The 18,588-nt window shown below is 44.3% G+C and overlaps 1 protein-coding gene across 1 annotated transcript in view; it reads right to left on the minus strand.

Annotated features, from left to right (window-relative positions):
- The window catches only part of TMEM178B (transmembrane protein 178B), a 409,381-nt gene extending 401,172 nt beyond the window's left edge, over positions 1-8,209 (minus strand). The window contains exon 1 of the mRNA XM_033193069.1: positions 7,828-8,209. Coding sequence (XP_033048960.1) covers positions 7,828-8,209 — 382 coding nt within the window. The remainder of the gene's footprint in view (positions 1-7,827) is intronic.
- Between the last annotated feature and the right edge of the window lie 10,379 nt (positions 8,210-18,588).

Consider the following 18,588-nt stretch of genomic DNA (forward strand, 5'->3'; position numbering starts at 1 on the left):
TATACAAGACTACGGATGTTTGCATGTGTTTCTTTGAAGGTGAGTATGTCTTAAGTTTTTTAATCAATCGGCAAACAGTTTTTCAGAACCTACTAAGTACAGGACCCCAAGCGTGTTTCAGAAATTAAACAGTTCCTGCCCTCTAGGAATGAAATAAAGAGTGCAGAAAGAAACAGCCTGTGGAGGCCCCTCGGCTAATGAAACCTCCTGAACTCCAGTCTATATTAGGTTTGCCACCTCTTTTCCCTGCAGCATCCAAAGGCTCCTTGTGTTATAAAATTAAAACTAATGGAACTACAGCCACATGTCACTGAACGACAGGGATATGTTCTGAGAAATGCATCGTTAGGCGATTTTGTCATCATGCAGACATCAGAGTGTACTTCCACAACCTGGATGGTGTAGCCTAGTACACACCAAGGTGATGTGGCTTAGCCTATTGCTCTGAGGCTATAAACCTGAACAGCATGTTACTGTACTGAATACTGTAGGCAATTATAACACAATGGTAAGTACTCGTGTTTCTAAACATAAGAAAGATGCAGTCGAAATGCAGTAGAGAAGACAAAAAATGGTACACCTGGGGAGACTCTTACCACGAATGGAGCTTGGAAAACTGGAAGTTGCTTTGGGTGAGTCAGTGAGTGAGAGGTGAGTGGTGAGTGACAGTGAAGGCCTAGGACACTACTGTACACTACTGTAGACCTTATAAATGTTGTGCACTTAGGCTACACCAAATGTATACAAAATATCTTTCTTTTTCCAACAATAACCTCAGCTCACTGTAGATTTTTTACTTTATATGCTTTTTAATTCTTTTAACTTTACAACTATATGAAATATTTTCTTTCTGTTTTTTTTTTTTTTTTCTTTTTTTGAGATGGAGTTTCACTATTGTTGCCCAGGCTGGAGTGCAAAGGTACGATCTCAGCTCACTACAACTTCCGCCTCCCAAGTTCAAGCAATTCTCCTGTCTCAGCCTCCTGAGTAGCTGGGATTACAGGCATGTGCCACCACACCCAGTTAATTTTTTGTATTTTTAGTAGAGACAGGGTTTCACCATGTTGGCCAGGCTGGTTTCGAACTCCTGACCTCAGGTAATCCACCCGCCTCAGCCTCCCAAAGTGTTGGGATTACAGGCATGAGCCACCACGCCCAGCCTCCTTCTTTATAGCCTTATCCTATAAGCTTTTTTCTGTTTATAAAATTTTTTATTTTTCAACTTTTGAAACATTTTTGTTAAAAACTAAGACACACACACACATTAACCTAGGCCTGCATAGGGTTGGGATCATCAGTCTCGCTGTCTTCCACCTCCACATCTTGTCCCGCTGGAAGGTCTTCAGGGGCAATGGCATACATGGAGATGTCATTTCCTATGATAACAATGCCTTCTTCTGGAATCCCTCCTGAAGGACCTGCCTGGGGCTGTTTTACTGTTAACTTTTTTTATAAGCAGAAGGAGTACACTCCAAAATAATGATTAAAAGTATATCATAGTAAATACATAAACCAGTAACAGTCATTTTACTATCAAGTATTACATACTGTACATAATTGTGCTAGACTTCTATACCGCCAGCAGTGCAGTACGTTTGTTTACACCAGCATCAACACAAACACAGGAGTAATGGGTTGTTGCACTGTGACTTCTATGATATCACTAGGCCATAAGAATTTTTCAGCTCCATGATAACCTTATGAGACCACTGCCATATGTGCAGTCCGTCTTTGACCAAAATGTTATGGGGCACATGACTGCATTTCATTTTTGGTTTGCTTGTCATTCTTCCCCTTTGCACTTCCTAAGGGCAGACCTTCATGGTACCCACTACCCTGTGCTATATTACACATGATTCATATATTCGATATTATTTTTACTCTATGAGTATTTTTTTTCAGATGGAGTCTCGCTGTGTCACCCAGGCTGGAGTACAGAGGCACGATCTCAGCTCACTGAAACCTCCACTTCCCGGATTCAAGCCATTCTCCTGCCTCAGCCTCCCGAGTAGCTGTGATTACAGGCATGGGCCCCCAAGCCCAGCTAATTTTTATATGTTTTGTAGACACAGGGTTTCACCATATTGACCAGGATGGTCTCGATCTCTTGACCTCATGATCCGCCCACCTCGGCCTCCCAAAATGCTGGGGTTACAGGCATGAACCACCATGCCTGGCCGTGAGTATTTATTTATTGTCCATCTCTCCCCTCTGGAATGTAAGCTTCTCCATGTGGCCCAACACTGGACCTGATGTACAGCCCACAGGCCCTCAATAAATACTTGTTGAATGAACGAATGTGTCCTTCATATCTATAACTTCATCATCTACCACAGCGAGCAAAGTAAATACACAAAAGTTATATGACAAAATGTGTATGCACTTTGGTCAGTGAGCTTCAAAACAGGGTGTGTGAGCCACTCTAATTACTTCCATTTAGAATTGAGATTCCAAGAGTATTATTTCCTTTTTCCTCTCAATTTGTGGAATCAATATCCCAGTTTCTTCTCCACCTCACTCCTGCCCCAATAGATTCTAAGATGATGGTAGAGTGTGGTAGGTGTGTTCCCACACCTGGAGCCAGAATTCGAACTCTGACACCTTCGTTTCCTAACTCACTGTGAGACTTCGCCAGTTATCTGACCTTTATGTGCCTCAGTTCCCTCAACTTTAGGATGAGAATTTAAAATAATACTAATACTTTCGAGGGTTATTATGAACAATAAGTTAGCTAATACATGTAAAACTTTTAGGAGAGACCTGGCATCAAGGTTGGCTATAATTATTATTAATCTCTTTCCCACCCCATCAATTTTGCAAGTGATGTTTAATGGAGATGGAGAGGACAGGGGGGAAGAAGCGAGAAGCTTGTGAGAATTCTGTGAGTTGATGATGGGAAATTAAAATACAGATTTACTATAACTGACCATGAACTAAAGCCTTCTGCCCATATATTCAAGTAGCAAAGTTTCTTAAAGTGTAGAATGATATACTTAAATTTAAACCCAAGTTATCATGGAATTATATTCATCTGAAACAAAGTATGTGCTTGGTTCTTTTAGAGGCTATAGGCTCTATGTGGCGCTGTCCAACAGAATTTTCTCTGATGGCAGTAATGTTCACTGTGATCTGCACTGTCCCACACAATAGCCAGTAGGCACATATAGCTATTGGACATGTGAAATGTGGCCAATACAACTAAAGAAATAATTTTTTTGTTTGTTTTTTGAGATGGAGTCTCGCTCTGTCACCGAGGCTGGAGTGCAATGGCACGATATCGGATCACTGCAACTTCCACTCCTGCCTCAGCCTCCCAAGTAGCTAGGATCACAGGCACATACCACCAGGTCCAGCTAATTTTTGTGTTTTTAGTAGAGATGGGGTTTTGCCGTGTTGGCCAGGCTGGTCTCGAACTCCTGATCTCAAGTGATCCACTTGCCTCGGCCTCCCAAAGTGCTGGGATTACAGGCGTAAGCCACTGTGCCCAGTCTATTTTATTTAACTTTGGTTATTGTTAACTTAAACAGCCACATGTGGGTAGTGGCTCCCCAGCTGGGCAGCATAGCTATAGGGGATTTGATATACAAGTTCCCTGACTTGGTCCATGCCTGCTCTCCAGCTCCTGGTCTGCTCCTTCTCCTTGCCCCAGAAATCAACACTCACAAGGCCAAACTGCTGTTCCACACCTCTATGGTTGTGCATATTCTGGCCCATTGACTGAAATAGCCTTCCTCCACATCCACCTCCAAACCTTATCAAACATCTTGTTCAGATTTCATTTCCTCAAGACAACTTTCCCTAACCTCCTCCCGCCTACCTCCCGCTACTGCCAACACAATCTACCATCACTTCCTCTGTGTTTCTCTGCATCTGTTTCTATTGCTGCTCTCATCATCCTGTAGTTGTAGCCTATTTTCTGTGACACTAACAGACTACGACAATTTTAAGGACCAGGTCTTATGCGTTTCTTCATCCTAGTGATGTGTGCCCATCACACAATACATGTGCAGTAAATATTTGCTGATACCATTATTAATTTTTAAATATGTGAATGTTTTCTTAAAATTATTTTTGGAGTATTGACAACCACTTTGTGATTATGGGAACTATTTAAGTCAAAGTCTTTTATAAGGCCAATTTTCAAATAATAAAACGTTCTTAGAGTATCAGTTGAAGTTCTTATTTCAAACCATATCAATATAACATTTTAGTACAAACCAAATAATATAATTGATCCCTTAGAGTTCCCTAGAACAAAATCCTACCTATAGCTCCTCCTCCTAAGGGTCTGGAAGTCTCTTGGATTTCAGAAACTGATCTTGTCACTGATCTGTCCCCAGTGCCTGCAGTCATTTAGTAGGGAGACATGAATGAGATTTAAAAGCAAGAAGACAAAAGGACCTGATTTAAGACTTGTCATGGACACCATCAAATGGGAATTCAGGGTAATCCACCCTTGCTGTACCCTATATCCAATCTTACCCTCAAGAAGGAAATAATTGAAACCTTATCCATCACAAAAAATAATGTCCATAAGTGATGTGTGTCTGCTTAGTGACATGTTAGCCAAAAAAGAATTGTCTGTTTTCCTTATTCTTTGGCAAAGCTCAAGAAATCGTCCTTTCATAGATTATGTAGCATGTGTTGCAATATTAACCTGGTCTGACAGCCACACTGGTTCATATTTTCCCATCATGATTTTCTAATTTTGTACTTAAATTCTCACACAAGTGTTTCTTTAATTAGAATAAGCTCATGATGGATACATTTCTGTGAATCTAATTTGTATGAAATATTTCCCAAATACCAAGCATCTGGTGAATGTATTTTACAAATGATTGTCTTTCCTGACCTCCAGGAACTTACAGTTTAATAATGCAAACAAATGAATGCACAGTGATGAGAAATGCATACGTGTGGGTACAGCATGGCAGAAGGTCCTTGAGGAGAGTGGCCGATTTCAGAATGACTGTAAATCCAAATGACTTTACCTTCAAATCAAACATAGATTTGACGTTCATTTTCTTATTAATTATGTGGTTTTATGTTGAAATGCACAAACGGCACTTTCTAATGTAATTAACATCGATTTAACAAATAACTAAGTTCTTTAGATCATTTAGATAAGTCTCTAATTTTCCTATATATTAACAGATTTTAAAGTCTTTTTTCTGGTTTTCCTTTTCCCTTGCCCAACACATGTCTTCCAGAATTTTAATCAAAGTAGATATTTCAAAGAAGACAAAGGTCTGAGATCTCTTTGGCAGTTTCTAATGAATAATGTGAGATAAACATCTTTTTCTAAAATGTCTCATTTAAATACAGCGATATCAATTTATCTTTTTAACTTCCTTATAAAATCTGCCCATCTAAGAGGAACACTGATTAAGTGTAAAAATTATTTTCTATATGTTATTGGAATTGCTTGTGAATTCTACTAATATAACATGCACTTATTTCCAAAAAGTGTCTATTGCTGCTCAGAAAAGGAAGATCTGGTTTTCAAAGAGTGTGTTTTGAGGTTAAAAATGAAGATAGTGACCCTAACTCTCTCAAGATTTGTAAGGCTGGCATGCCATCTATCTCAATAATACCTAACAAGAATGTCAAATGGACAGAAACAGCCATGGTAAGCGGGTGCTTGCCGCTGACAGTGATTGCTGTATTTTGGGTGATGGGGAACACCATTTCCATTAGTTCAAGTGAAATACAATGCCCTGCCAACTCTAGGTATCAGTGTATTCAATAACCCTGCTATGCCATGTCCATTTTCTGTTGCTGCAATTAAAAATCAGTCGATACAAAGTCAACATGTTGTACATTCTTCCCTATCCCTTTCCCTGTCACTGTGTTCCCAGCTTCACCGGAAGAACATGTCACTATGGCAACCAATCCCTCCGGTGCACAGACCAAGTCAACCTTTCTAGTCAGACTGCCAAGCAGAGCAACAGGGAATCAAAGCTCTGAATGGAACCGCCAGAAACCATGAATTCCATCCCCCTTTCTCTAAGTGGGGTTAACCAACACAAGAAGGGATACCTCTCTTGTTCTAGAAGGCATTCAAGGAAGGAAAAGTAAGAACATCCTTCAACTAATTCTCCCAGTGTTTGCTGTTCATTATTAACATGAATTCTCCCTTACATTTCAGCTAACTTCCTCTCATTTCAACTTTAAAGAAAGCAGAAAATCATGGATAAAATAACACTTTATAAATCTGAGAGTCTGAACACTGTTATAAAGTCACTCCTTGTCAAAAACTATTCTAGGCCCTCTTGTTTTCCTGCCTTGATGTCCAAACCCAAGTTGCTCTCTTCTGGACTCCCCTAATATTCTGTACATCTTTACAAAGTGGTAGTGCTCCAAAAGGGTCACCTCTTCCAATAAGAACCCAATTGTGAAGCAAATGGGATATTGGTTGTATTAACACACCCACAACAAAATCAGCTAAAATCCCTAGTCACTCTAAAGACGGTACAAAACAAACACTTAGATAGATTCTGTCTCTGAAGTCACCTCACCTAAATCTGACCTGGCCACCTAGACCAGACCCACTGCTAGTCATTCTTAAACAATTGACTTTTTTGCAAATTAACAATTTTTCCTGATCAATTGCATACTTGTATCCATCAAAGAACATCAGTTCTCATAAATATTACTTTAATACAGCAGCAAACCTCAAGCATTATAATGAGACATTAAGAACTGCTTTTATCTCTTGGCCTCAAAGACTTTGCAAATAATAGTATCTTTGTCACCTTGACATCACCATTTAATAGTTAAAGAGAATGAAACACAAGGGGGAAGAAACCAGACTCATAAAATCTGCACATCTTCCTGGGATGTAACTACCATAGAAGAGAACATATTCCTTTCTTCAAAGCAGTATTAATACACATTCAAACAATATTCCAGTGGGTTGACAACAGGATGGTTCCTAAAGTATAAATCATACAAGGTTTACAAATTCCATCAGATAAGCAGAATTTTTTAAGTAATGTAATCATATTAAAGTATCAAATAAATTCGTATCATTGGCAAATGCAGCTTGTTTTCTGTTTTGGTTATACACTTTGGGAATTTTTATATACATTTTCTGAAAATCTCATTTTTTTTCTCTGACATGCCCACTTTGGTGTTACTCAAAGAACTATTTTTTTGTTGTTGTTTTTACTTATTAGCTCTTGATGATATTCAGTGCACACAAGAAAGTCACTACTGTCAACCACTGTTTCAGAAGGAGACATGAAGAATTGTGATATGATGCTGCTGGTCAGCTGGCTTCGAGCTGCTTACAGGACAGGGGCTGTGATTTATTGATGTTTATATGACCAACGCCTACACCATACCTGGTATAGCATAGCGCTCAGCAAACGTTTCTGGTATGAATAAGGCCTTCTCTGTGAAATGTTTCCCCCAATTTCCCTTGATTAAATCAGTTCAACAAAAAGTATTGGGAGCCTGTCTACCCCTGACACATGACTCCTACAGGGCTTCCTTTAAGAGCACAAACACCGTTCGAGATTCCCTTCTTCTCAGAGTCTGATGAAGCATTATCCTGGATAAGAACCCTGGACCATGAGGTTCCACTCGAATCCCGACAGAGACGCGCGAAAGGAGAGGCGGGGGAGAGAGTTAAGCCTGAACCAAGCTTCATTAGCAGCTATTGGGAGGCAAGTTCCGGCCCCGAGGCTCAGCCAGGCCTGGATAACCCGACCGCCTGGAACCCAGAGACCTGATAGCCTGTGGCCTGGGGAGGAAACGCGAGGGGCTGCGGGGCCTAGAGGCTCCGGGCTCTCCGCAGCGCCACGCCTAGCGCCCGGCGCTTACCTTTCCGAATGAGGGCAGCGATCTCGGGGTCGAAGCCCTGCCGGTGGCACTTCCTCCAGAGACCCATGTTGGTGGAGTTGTACTGCCGGCTGCACTCGTCCGCGGGGCTCATGGCAAACAGCTGCCGGCGATTCCGCGCCCGGAGGAGTTTGCCCTCCCAGCGGTCCAGGCGCGAGCGGCTCGCCCGGAGCGGCAAGTTGTTGTTATTGTTGTAAATGAAGCCGGGGTCGACCCGGCGGGTGTTGAAGGCCTTGCACCTGTCCCTGTGCTTCCTGGCGTCCGTCTCGTACCAGTGGTCCGAGCAGATAGCCACGGCCAGCATGCCGAGGGCGCAGAGCGCTAGCGAGAGGCCGGTGTAGAGCAATAATCTTCCGGCAGCCATGCCTCCGCTTGGCGGCTACACCATGGGCATGATCCGCCGCAGCCTCGCCTTCCCTCGCCGCACCCGGAACAAAGCGGCGGGCGGCCGAGCTGGGGGAGGGGGCAGGAGAGGGACTCGCTCCGCGGCGCCCCCTCGGCCCCCGCCTACCGGAGCGCGGCCCGGGGACTGTGGGGATGGGGGCGGGCGGCCTAAAAAGTTCTGATCCGGAGAGGCTCCCGCTGGCTCCTGGGCATCCTCTGGGTCAGGTGCAGCCTCTGGCGGCGGCGAACCCAGTGCAGCCGCCTCCCGCCCCCTCCCCGCCCCGCAGGAAGCGACTGCCCCGAAGCGGCTGCCTCAGCCCCCAGCCCGGTTTCGGGCGCCGCTGCCCTCGGGCCGGAAACTAAATGCCAAGTGTCCTCGGCTGCGGTGGGGCTTGCGGGGATTTCTTTGTGCAGGATGGTGACGGGACAGAACTCGCCTGTCTCTCTAAAGGAGACGGGGGGTGCTGTCAGGAGGCGCCACCCGACCACCGGGTGAAGCGGAACGCCCCCGATGCTTCCGGCGGGCGAAATAAACCTCCAGGTGCTGGGGCCAGCTTCTCCGAGTCCCACCTGGGTATCCGGCTCAGAGACTCTCTCCCTCCCCGTCTGCAAGCAAAGACCTGGGGCGCGCACCCAGAAATGTTCTTCCTCTCTGGGTCGGGTCCTTTTAAAATCTCCGTTCTCTGGTCACCAGCAGGTCGGTTGCTTCTTCTGACCCGCGTGCTTCGCTCAGAGGCGCACTCCCAGCGGACGCAAGGTCTCGGCCGACCTTTCCCCGCGAGCTCCCCGGTGCCCTGCCTCTGGCATCGCCATTCAGGTGGCCCCTCGGGCCGACAGCGCGGTCACCCGGGCGGCGTTACCGGACAAGTCCCGGCCTGGGGTCTGCGGAGACTGGGCGGCTGCTGGCGGACGCGAGGGGCGGGCTGCGCGGCGGAGGGCGCACCGGGCAGCGCTAGCGGCGCGCGGCGCTGGGGACTCGGCGCACCGCGCCTTCAACACCATGGACAGGTCACGCCGTCGCGGCGCGCTGCCGGCCCAGCAGCCAGCCCCCCAGCGTCACGCAGCTCTTCCCAGCGCCGTCTTCTGCCTGGAGTGTCCACCCGGCCACCTCTGGACCCGGCTCTCCCGCGACGCCGCCGCCTCACTTCATCTGGCACCCGGGAGCCCCGGGAGCCTGCCGCCCAGGTGCAAAGAAAATGCCGCAGGCACCGAGGAAACCCCGGTCCCGGCCTCTCCAAACAATCCGCCCCTTTCTCCAGCCACCTGAGCCCCTGGCACTCTGGCACCCCGTCTGCTCTGCCCAGCTGGGCTCAGCCGCTCTCAGATTGCACCATTTTCTTCTCAGCCCACCCCAGCGCCGAGATGCCGGCTCACTCGGCAGCGTGCAGAGAATCCTGTCCCGGCCTCCGAGTCCCACGATCCGGCTGCTGGCGCGCGGTGGTAGCCGAGATGAATGGGGAGAGGGTGGGGGAGGGAGGCTGGGTTACTCGGCTTCCCCTCGTCGCCTCCTCCTCTAGTCGCGGAGGCTCCGAGGCGTGGCAGGCTCGGCTGGTGCCCGGGAGGCGCGAGAACCCAAGCTGCGCCCAGGGGACTAGGGAAATCGCATCGCCCGGGTGCGGGCGCCGGAGGCAGCCGCTGCCGCGCTCTCTCGTCGGGCGCGGGTAGCTGCAGCCTTGGCTAAAACCCACAGACGAGAACACCGAGCGCGCAGCCAAAAGCTAGTGATGTCATCCGTGCAACGTGAGCCTCATCTCTTATTTTTCTAGCCTCCTTAAAGATAAACTGCACCATTTCCCAGGCACGAAATGTCTAAGTCTTATTCTTTGACCAGGCAAGTCAATGGTGTCTAGATAGGTATGTGCCCAACCACATCCATATTTATGCACATATACATATATGTGGTATGTAGCATGTTTACATGCATTATTATAAATTTAGGGATGTTGCCTACAGCTCCTGTTTCTCTTTTCAGCCATGGGAAATTCTCTCAAATCCACGACAGTTATTTAAAGGAAAAACTGCTTATTGCAGAGTGGGCCTTCAAAGGGGCCGAGCGAGCTCCCTGCGTCCCCGGTTTGGGTCTCGGGATGCATTTGATCTTTCTCCCCACCCCCTGCCCCCAGAAAGCCACAGGCGCTACCTTGCTAGCTACAGGCGTTTCCATCCAGGGCTGAGCTGAGAGCGGCTGCGGAGTTATCCGGCCAGCCCCAGTCCAGTCCCAAGCCAGAGCCAGGCACCCCGACACACAGCCACCTCCACCTGCCCTCCCTCCTCAGCAGGAACAGAAAGAAGAAATTTGGCCGATCCACTCAAGACAAGGAGAGAAATTTAATGGTGGATGTGGGGTGGTCGGTTAGTAGATATTTTGAAAACGCTGGAGAGCTCGAGCGTTGAGGAGGGGAGGTGGAGTTAAAGGAAACCTCGATGTGGGGTTTGTCATTGTGTAAGGGTGGCCGCTGGGTTTAGGCTCTGCAGGGGTTCTGGGAGGTAGCGCCGGACCCCAGACCTTGAGCAGGTGGGCCCCAGGCAAGCCCCGCTTCATCCCAACCTCAGCCCCCCTGCTCTGCTCACGTGAGACGGCGCCGCAAAGGCTGGGAGCCTCCCTCCCGGCATCAAACGCTGGGGTTTTCACTCTAATGCTCACCCCTCGTTTTCACCCTCACTCCAAAGTCGAGGTCCGGCATTGCCGGGTAAAGAGTTGCCCTGGGGAAAAAGAGAATGTCTCACACCCTGCTTTGCACAACGGGGCTTGTGAGCCAAAATGAGCGCACCTCCACCATATTCTTTTTGTCTTTTTTTTTTTTCTCTCTCTCTCTCCCCCTTTCCTGCATTTTGAAAATCGCGAACGAGGCGTTTCAGTGCCATCTAGTGGGGGAGGGGTGTGCCTCGCTTTCGCTTTTCGCCCCTGGATTCTGCAATGGGATTTGCCAAACGGACAGCAGAGCCTGAAGAGGCCTGCTGGATTCTCGGGTGCTCGGCTGGTCGAGGGACTGCAGGCATGCGCCCTTGGCCAGATCTCTGCCCTCTGGCTTCCCTAGGATGTCCACATACAGCCAAGTGACTTTGGCGCCAGTGTCTTCTCATCTTTCTTTCTACCCATCCCCCCCTTAACCAGTGCACCCTCCCCCAATGTTGAAAATAGATAAACAAATAAAAGCAAACACTTTGCACTATGCAAACAACATCTTAAATTTCTGAAGTTATCTTCTTCACTAAAGTCCAGAGCACTTTTAGGCTAACAAGCTACCTGCATTTAATAACAGGGAGGTAAAAAGGTGTGAGATGACATCTACAAGGTTACTCAGGAAATCAGGGCACAGGGAGCCTTCAAGCCCCAGTCTCCTGGTTCCCAGCTTTCCTCTCCCCTTAAATCCAGCTGAAGGGGGTGCCCCTGAGACCACTGGCAGTCCAGGAAGTTGTTCATTGCCAGTACATGTACCTGTTTATTTTGTCCTTATCGTTCCTTCCTCTTCCATTGTGTCACCCATCTAGTTTCTCCTGGCTCGTACCTGAGGCCTGCCTCCAAGGATGTGCCTGGCCCACTGCCCAGGGTCCTCAGCAGTCCTGTATTTTGGGCCCTGCTTGCAGTCGGAACCCAAATGGTACATTATCCTCCTCCCTACTAAACATCATTAAAATTCTATTTTGAAATGTTTGTCCTTGATGAAATCCCAAAAATCCTACAAAGTTATTGATTCATGGCCTCCTTTGAAGTGCAATTACCTTGGACAGCCCTATATTGTTATGGGATGAGCCTGGTCCTCAGGGCTAAGATGCTTGCATGACTATCTTTTCTTAATTGGGTGATCTAAGTTTCTTCCTGCTGCCTGCTTCCAGTTCCTTCCACTCTGCTAGCTGCAGCATCACCATCTTTGTGTTTCCACCCTATTTCTTCTCATTTGCACCAACACTGTCCCAGATCATAGGATCTCAAAATCAGAAATCTTTAGAGTCAAACACACATGTAATAATGCATGAATCTCTTTTAGAACATTTTCCAGAGAGTGAATGACCAGCTTCTGCTTGCACACCTGAAGTGATGGGGGAATCACTTTGTCTGCAAGTGGCCCAGTCCACTTCAGACAGTGTAAGTAGCTAGACAGTTCTTCCCTATACTGAGCTTTCTCGTAAGTCTGTATAACTTATACTCATTGGCCTTTGTTTTTGCTTTCTAGAGGCCCACAGATGAGGCCTGATTTATCTTCCATTTAGTGGTCCTTCTTGCCCTTGACATCAGTCATCATGTTCTCCCTACACCTTCTTTCCTCTAGACTAAATACCCCTTGTTCATTCTTGTGCTTGCTCTTTGGTTTCTGATACTTCCTGGTTGTTGGTGTTCCTTTTAGCTAATACCTCCTTCATCTAGAAGTCATGTAAACCTATGAAGAAAATTTGGTAAGTCTGTCATGTTTTTATATGACCTTTGTGGAGTTCTAATGATCCTCACTTTGTCTTCTGGGAGCCCATAAGTCATCCCCTTCTTAAGCCATTCCTAGAAACTTGCTCCAAAATGGCATTAAGGTCATTGATCTCTGATTTGTGAAATCTGCATTTTTGAAATTTGGAGTTTCATTTGTTCACACCCACCCACTCACTTTTTTAAAGCAACATTAGCATTCTGCAAGCTCTCTCTAAAGTCACCGACAAAGGTTGAGACATCATTGAAAGTTCTCTCCATTTCCTGCAGTACAGTTCACCTGGAGCAAACAGATGTTTTCCTCCAATTTCTTCACCCATTCTGAACTGTCTTCAGTTACCATATTGTTCTACCCTATACCCCACCTCTGGCCTGAAAATCTCTCTTTGACATTGTCAATTGAAAGCAAAAATAGTTGATGAGATGTGCTTTCTCTTTGCCATCTATCAATATCAATATTACACAATTTGGCCAGGTGCAGTGGCTCACACCTCTAATCACAGCACTTTGGGAGACCGAAGTGGGAGGATTGCTTGAGCCCAGGAGTTTGGACAAGCCTGGGCAACATAGTGGGATCCTATGTCTACAAAGTCGGGTGTGGTGGCATGCACCTGTGGTCCCAGCTATTCAGGAGGCTGAGGTAGGAGGATCACTTGAGCCTGGGAGGTCATAGCAGCAGTGAGCCATGATGGCAACACTGCACTGCAGCCTGGGAAACAGACTGAGATCCTGCCTTAAAAAAAAAAAAAAAAGAAGAAAAAGAAAAAGAAAAGACACCATTTGTCTAGAGAAAAGTTTCCCCACATATTCTTATTTCTTTTTTCATAATTAACTTTGCAAAATTTGGACATTACTTGTAACCCAAAAGTTATTTTGAACTCTAGCCCTCCTGACACAGTTCCCAGGTCAACGACATGCTAGTATGTATGGGTGAACAGGCATCCTTCTTTTCTCATCCAGATCTTCTTTCTAAATCTCAACTTTAAGACTGGGCAGGGTGGCTAATGGCTATAATCCCAATACTTTGGGAGGCCAAGGCAGGGGATCACTTGAGGTCAGGAGTTCGAGACCAGCCTGGCCAACATGGTGAAACCCTGTCTATACTAAAAATACAAAAATTAGCCGGGCGTGGTGGTGGGTGCCTGTTATCCCAGCTACTTGGGAGGCTGAGGCAGGATAATCGCTTGAAACCAGGAGGTAGAGGTTGCAGTGAGCCAAGATCATGCCACTGCACTCCAGCCTGGATGACAGAGTGAGACTCAGTCTCAAAAAAACAAACAAACAAACAAAAAAATCTGCTTTAGAGAGTCATATTAGTTTAACTACCTTCCTTCTCTTCTTCCTCATTAGAATCATAACAGCAAAAGGCTCTTTTCATCTCACCCCAGGGCATCTAAGTCCTCTCCTTTTATTTTTTTCTTCCTCCACCCCAACACCATATTAATCTTCTTCTTAAATTCCACAGTTATCCTGTAAGTAGGGCTGGGCACAGTGGCCCATGCCTGGAATCCCAGCTTTGGGAGGCCAAAGAGTGCAGATCACTTGGGTCCAGGAGTTCGAGACCAGCCTGGCCAACATTGCAAAACCCTGTCTCTACTAAAAATACAAAAATTAGCCAGGCATAGTGGTGCAGGTCCTCAGTCCCAGCTACGCGGGAGGCTGAGGCACGAGAATCACTCCAACCCAGGAGGTGGAGCCTGCAGTGAGCGGAGATCATGCTGCTGTACTCCAGCCTGGATGACAGAACGAGACTCTGCCTTAAAAATAAAATAAATAAAATTCTGCAGTAGTTTCACCTTGTCTGTACTGTAAAGCTCAGATCTTTTACAACTCTGTAAGACCCTGCCCAGGGCTTCAGCCTAGCCTCTAAAGATGAATTCCTCACTCTCAAAGAAACACCCTCTAAACATGTTTTGAAAGCTCCACACTGGTATCACTCCTCTTGCCCACATAATATCTGACTGCTCTGGTTTTTAAGATTCTTACAATTACAGGTGCCTTATATCAATAGGTCAAATAAACATCATTTGATCATCTCACTAGAAGCTAAAAAGACAACCAATTAAACCCAACAAACATTCTTGATATGTAAAAGGTCTTCCTAAACTAGAGATAATTTTAAATGAATAAGATCATCTCCTACATAAAGAAATAATTCAAACTAGTAGGAATAAAACAAATAACACAACAGAAAAAAAAGTGCAGTTTATAAAAAGACAATTTACAGAAGAAGAAATTGAGATGGAAAATTAACATATGAAAAAACCTCACTAGTAATCTACGGAATACAAATGTTTTTAAAATACTGTTTTTTACCCACCAGATGGGGAAAAAATGTACATGTCTGTTAATATCAAGTGTTGGCTGGGGCATAGAGAAACATGCTCTCATGCACTTCTGGTGGGAGCATGAGCTGATAGAGTCACTCTAGAGGGCAATTTGTAGTCACCGTTAAGATGAAAAAGACATGTCTCTATGACCCAGCAGATATCCTTCTGTACTTGTCTGCCCATGTCATCACATAACTATTTTCTCTTGTGTATCTTCACATCACTCCTCTGTGTATCTCCATCTCCAAATTTCCTCTTCTTATGGGACAATGGTCATATTGCTATAGAGACCTACCCTACTCCAGTTTGAACTATCTTAATTATCTTAATCAATTACATCTACAATGATGTGATTTTTTTTTTTTTTTTTTTTTTTTTGAGACAGAGTCTTGCTCTGTTGCCAGGCTGCAGTGCAGTGGCTCAATCTCGACTCACCGCAACCTCTGCCTCCCGGGTTCAAGTGATTCTCCTGCCTCAGCCTCCCGAGTAGCTCGACTACAAGCACACACCACCATGCCAAGTTAATTTTTGTATTTTTAGTAGAGATGGGGTTTTACCATATTGGCCAGGATGATCTCAGTCTCTTCACCTCATGATCCACCCGCCTTGGCCTCCCAAAGTGCTGGGATTATAGGCGTAAGCCACTGCAACCGGTCATGATGATGCTACTTCTAAAGATCACATTCTGAGGAAGTGGGGGTTAGGACTTCAACCCATAACTCTACTTTTCATACAGAAAAAATAGGAGCATAAGAAAACACACATGTATCTACTTATTTGTGCAAAATCAAAGCGTAAAAAGCCAAGCAGGCAACAGTAAGTTGACAGCAGGAAGCCACTAGCACCTTGGGTTAAAAGTAACATTGCGAGACCCCAGGGCAAGCATACAAATGAAGGTCCACATACCATGTTCAATGTTTAAAATAAGTCAAATGACAGATTGTTAAATCAAAGTGTGTTCTAGCCTTCTATATTACAAATACCTTTATGATGACAACATTTTGAAATAAATATATGTAAAGTTATTTTAGTTTTCTTTTTTCTTTTAATAAAGACAGGGTCTCATTCTGTTACCCAGACTGGAGCGCAGCGGTGTACTCCACTGTAACCTCAAACTCCTGGGTTCAATTGATCCTACCATCTCAGCCTCCTGAGTAGATGGGGCAACAGACGTGTGCCACCACACCTGGCTAATTTTCATACTTTTTTGGTAGAGACGAGGTTTCACCATATTACCCAGGCTGGTCTCAAGCTCCTGGGCGCAAGTAATCCTCCTGCCTTGGCCTCCCAATGTACTGGGATTACAAGCATGAGCCACCATGCCCAGCAAGCTGTGTTTCTTACATAAATAAAAGTAGGCAAAATAGCATGTGCTGGCGAACCAGCAATGTTCAAATTCATAGTAAAATAAAAGCATTTCATAATTCATAACTAATTATACATATTTTTTTCTTCTTTTCCTTGATGTTTACTCCAGAAAAATCATTAATCCTATTACTATAATCAAGATTTTCACATAACTTCTATTGATGGCAATACCAAATGTTCTTAACAACTTTTTGATTCATTGTAATTTTTAGATTTTTTTTGTTTTGTTTCAAGACAGGGTCTCTCTCTGTTGCAGAGGCTGGATTGCAGTGGCACCATCACAACTCACTGTAGCCTCAACCTCCCAGGTCGAGGTTAAGAGATCCTCCCAACTCTGCCTCCTGAGAAGCTGGGACTACAGGTGCATGCCACCGCTTTCGGCTAATTGTCATATTTTTAGTAGAGATGGGGTTTCACCATGGTGCCCAGGCTGGTCTCAAACTCCTGAGCTTAAGCAATCTGTTCACCTTGGCCTCCCAAAGTGCTGGGATTGCGGGCATGAGCTACCATGCCCAGCCAGATAGGTTTTTTAATTATTATTAATTTCAACTTGGACAAATTTCACTCTAACGAGACAGTAACACTTTTATTGGAAGTATTGGTAAAATTTTTAAAGCATACTCATTTTGAAATTTTACATGTTATTTTCAAGCACTCTAACAATCACATATGAAAAGCTCTTATTAGTGCAGAACAATACTATATTTTACTTTTATCATATAAATCATGATCATATATACTATTTTTTTTACCATCTCTTAAAGTAATATCTAGATCCATATAACATTTCTTAAGTTCTTCTTTCAAATATTCCAATGCTAGGATAAAGAAAACCAAAAATCAAAACACATTGCTTAATTTATTAAAATCTCTGTTTAATCAAGACCATATCTTGATCTATAATGATTGGAAAATAGTTTTTATAGACATTACTTTGGGATAATGAATGAGAGAATGGAGTCAAGAGTGGTAGGGTGAAGTAGATTTTTATTAGTTGAGAGAATAGCAGTTGAAGTTGTACATAGCTAAAAGATGAGAATGCAAGCTCTGGCCAGGTGGATTAAGGCTTTTGTTTTTGGGGTTTGGCAAAAGTGAATTTATAGGGGAAAGGTCGGAGATGGGGGGGGGGGGTTTGGCATAAATTTGTTGCAGTTTTGTAGTCTTTCTTTCTTTTTCTTTTTTTTCGTTCAAGCCATTCTCGTGCCTCAGCCTCCCAAGTAGCTGAGAAAAGGCGTGCACCACCACACCTGACTAATTTAAAGTCATAAAAATGTTTTCATTCTCTTGTCCTAATGTCCTAACATTTTATTAGAATGTCATTTTGATTTCACATGCAGTTCCTTTCTATTTAGAGAAAAACATTTTCTTTAAAATTTAAAAACATATTTTAAAACTAAAGTGAGAAAATGCCAAACTTAGATCTGAATTTTTGTAGATTTTTGTTTCTGTACATTATTTTTTTACTTTTTTTTTTTTTTTCAATTTAATCCTTGGATTTTGTTTGGCTTATATGTTAAAAGTCCTCAAAAGAAAGGAAACTAAGCTAGAAACCTTTTAAGGAGGACTCCCTTTCAGGACCTCCTACCTATTTTGTTTACATTATTAATAACAAGCAATAGTTCATATCAAAGAATTGTGGATAGCACAAATCCAAAATTGATTTCCTTTTCCACTAAAGATCACATTTTGCTCTGTATTTGAACATCATCTGTTGTTTCAGGTAGCTGGTACACCTTATAACTAGTATACCTTATGTCTTTTCTAAATAAAATTTAATGACTTTAGCAGCATTTTTTAATCAGAATTTCCATCATATGTCCTCAAGTGGTTATAAGATCAAATTTAAATGTGCTTTGTCTGTGGATAGATTCAAGATATATCCCAAATACCTATAATCTTTCAATTTCTCCAAAGAATTTTATGACTATTGGCTCAAGCTTAGGCCACATCTCTTAGTAACACATTAAACTACGTACCATATGTGATATTAGCATGTTTCTATATTTTAGGACAAAATTCAGAATGGGTCAAGAAATGTAGTTAAGAGCAACATGAATTGCTTAATATTGCAAAACAGTCCTCAGTTACCATGTACAACTGTTGCAAAATATCATCCTAATACCCATGTAACTCCAGAACCATGAATTGGAACACCAAAGGAAGACAGAAAATGGATACTTATGCCTTCTGGGAAATTATACTTCCTTATTCAAAAATCTACTAAACACATGCTGTCTGGGAGAA

The sequence above is a fragment of the Trachypithecus francoisi genome, unplaced genomic scaffold (genome assembly GCF_009764315.1).
Source record: "Trachypithecus francoisi isolate TF-2019V2 unplaced genomic scaffold, Tfra_2.0 Lachesis_group4, whole genome shotgun sequence".
Classification (NCBI taxonomy): Eukaryota; Metazoa; Chordata; class Mammalia; order Primates; family Cercopithecidae; genus Trachypithecus; species Trachypithecus francoisi.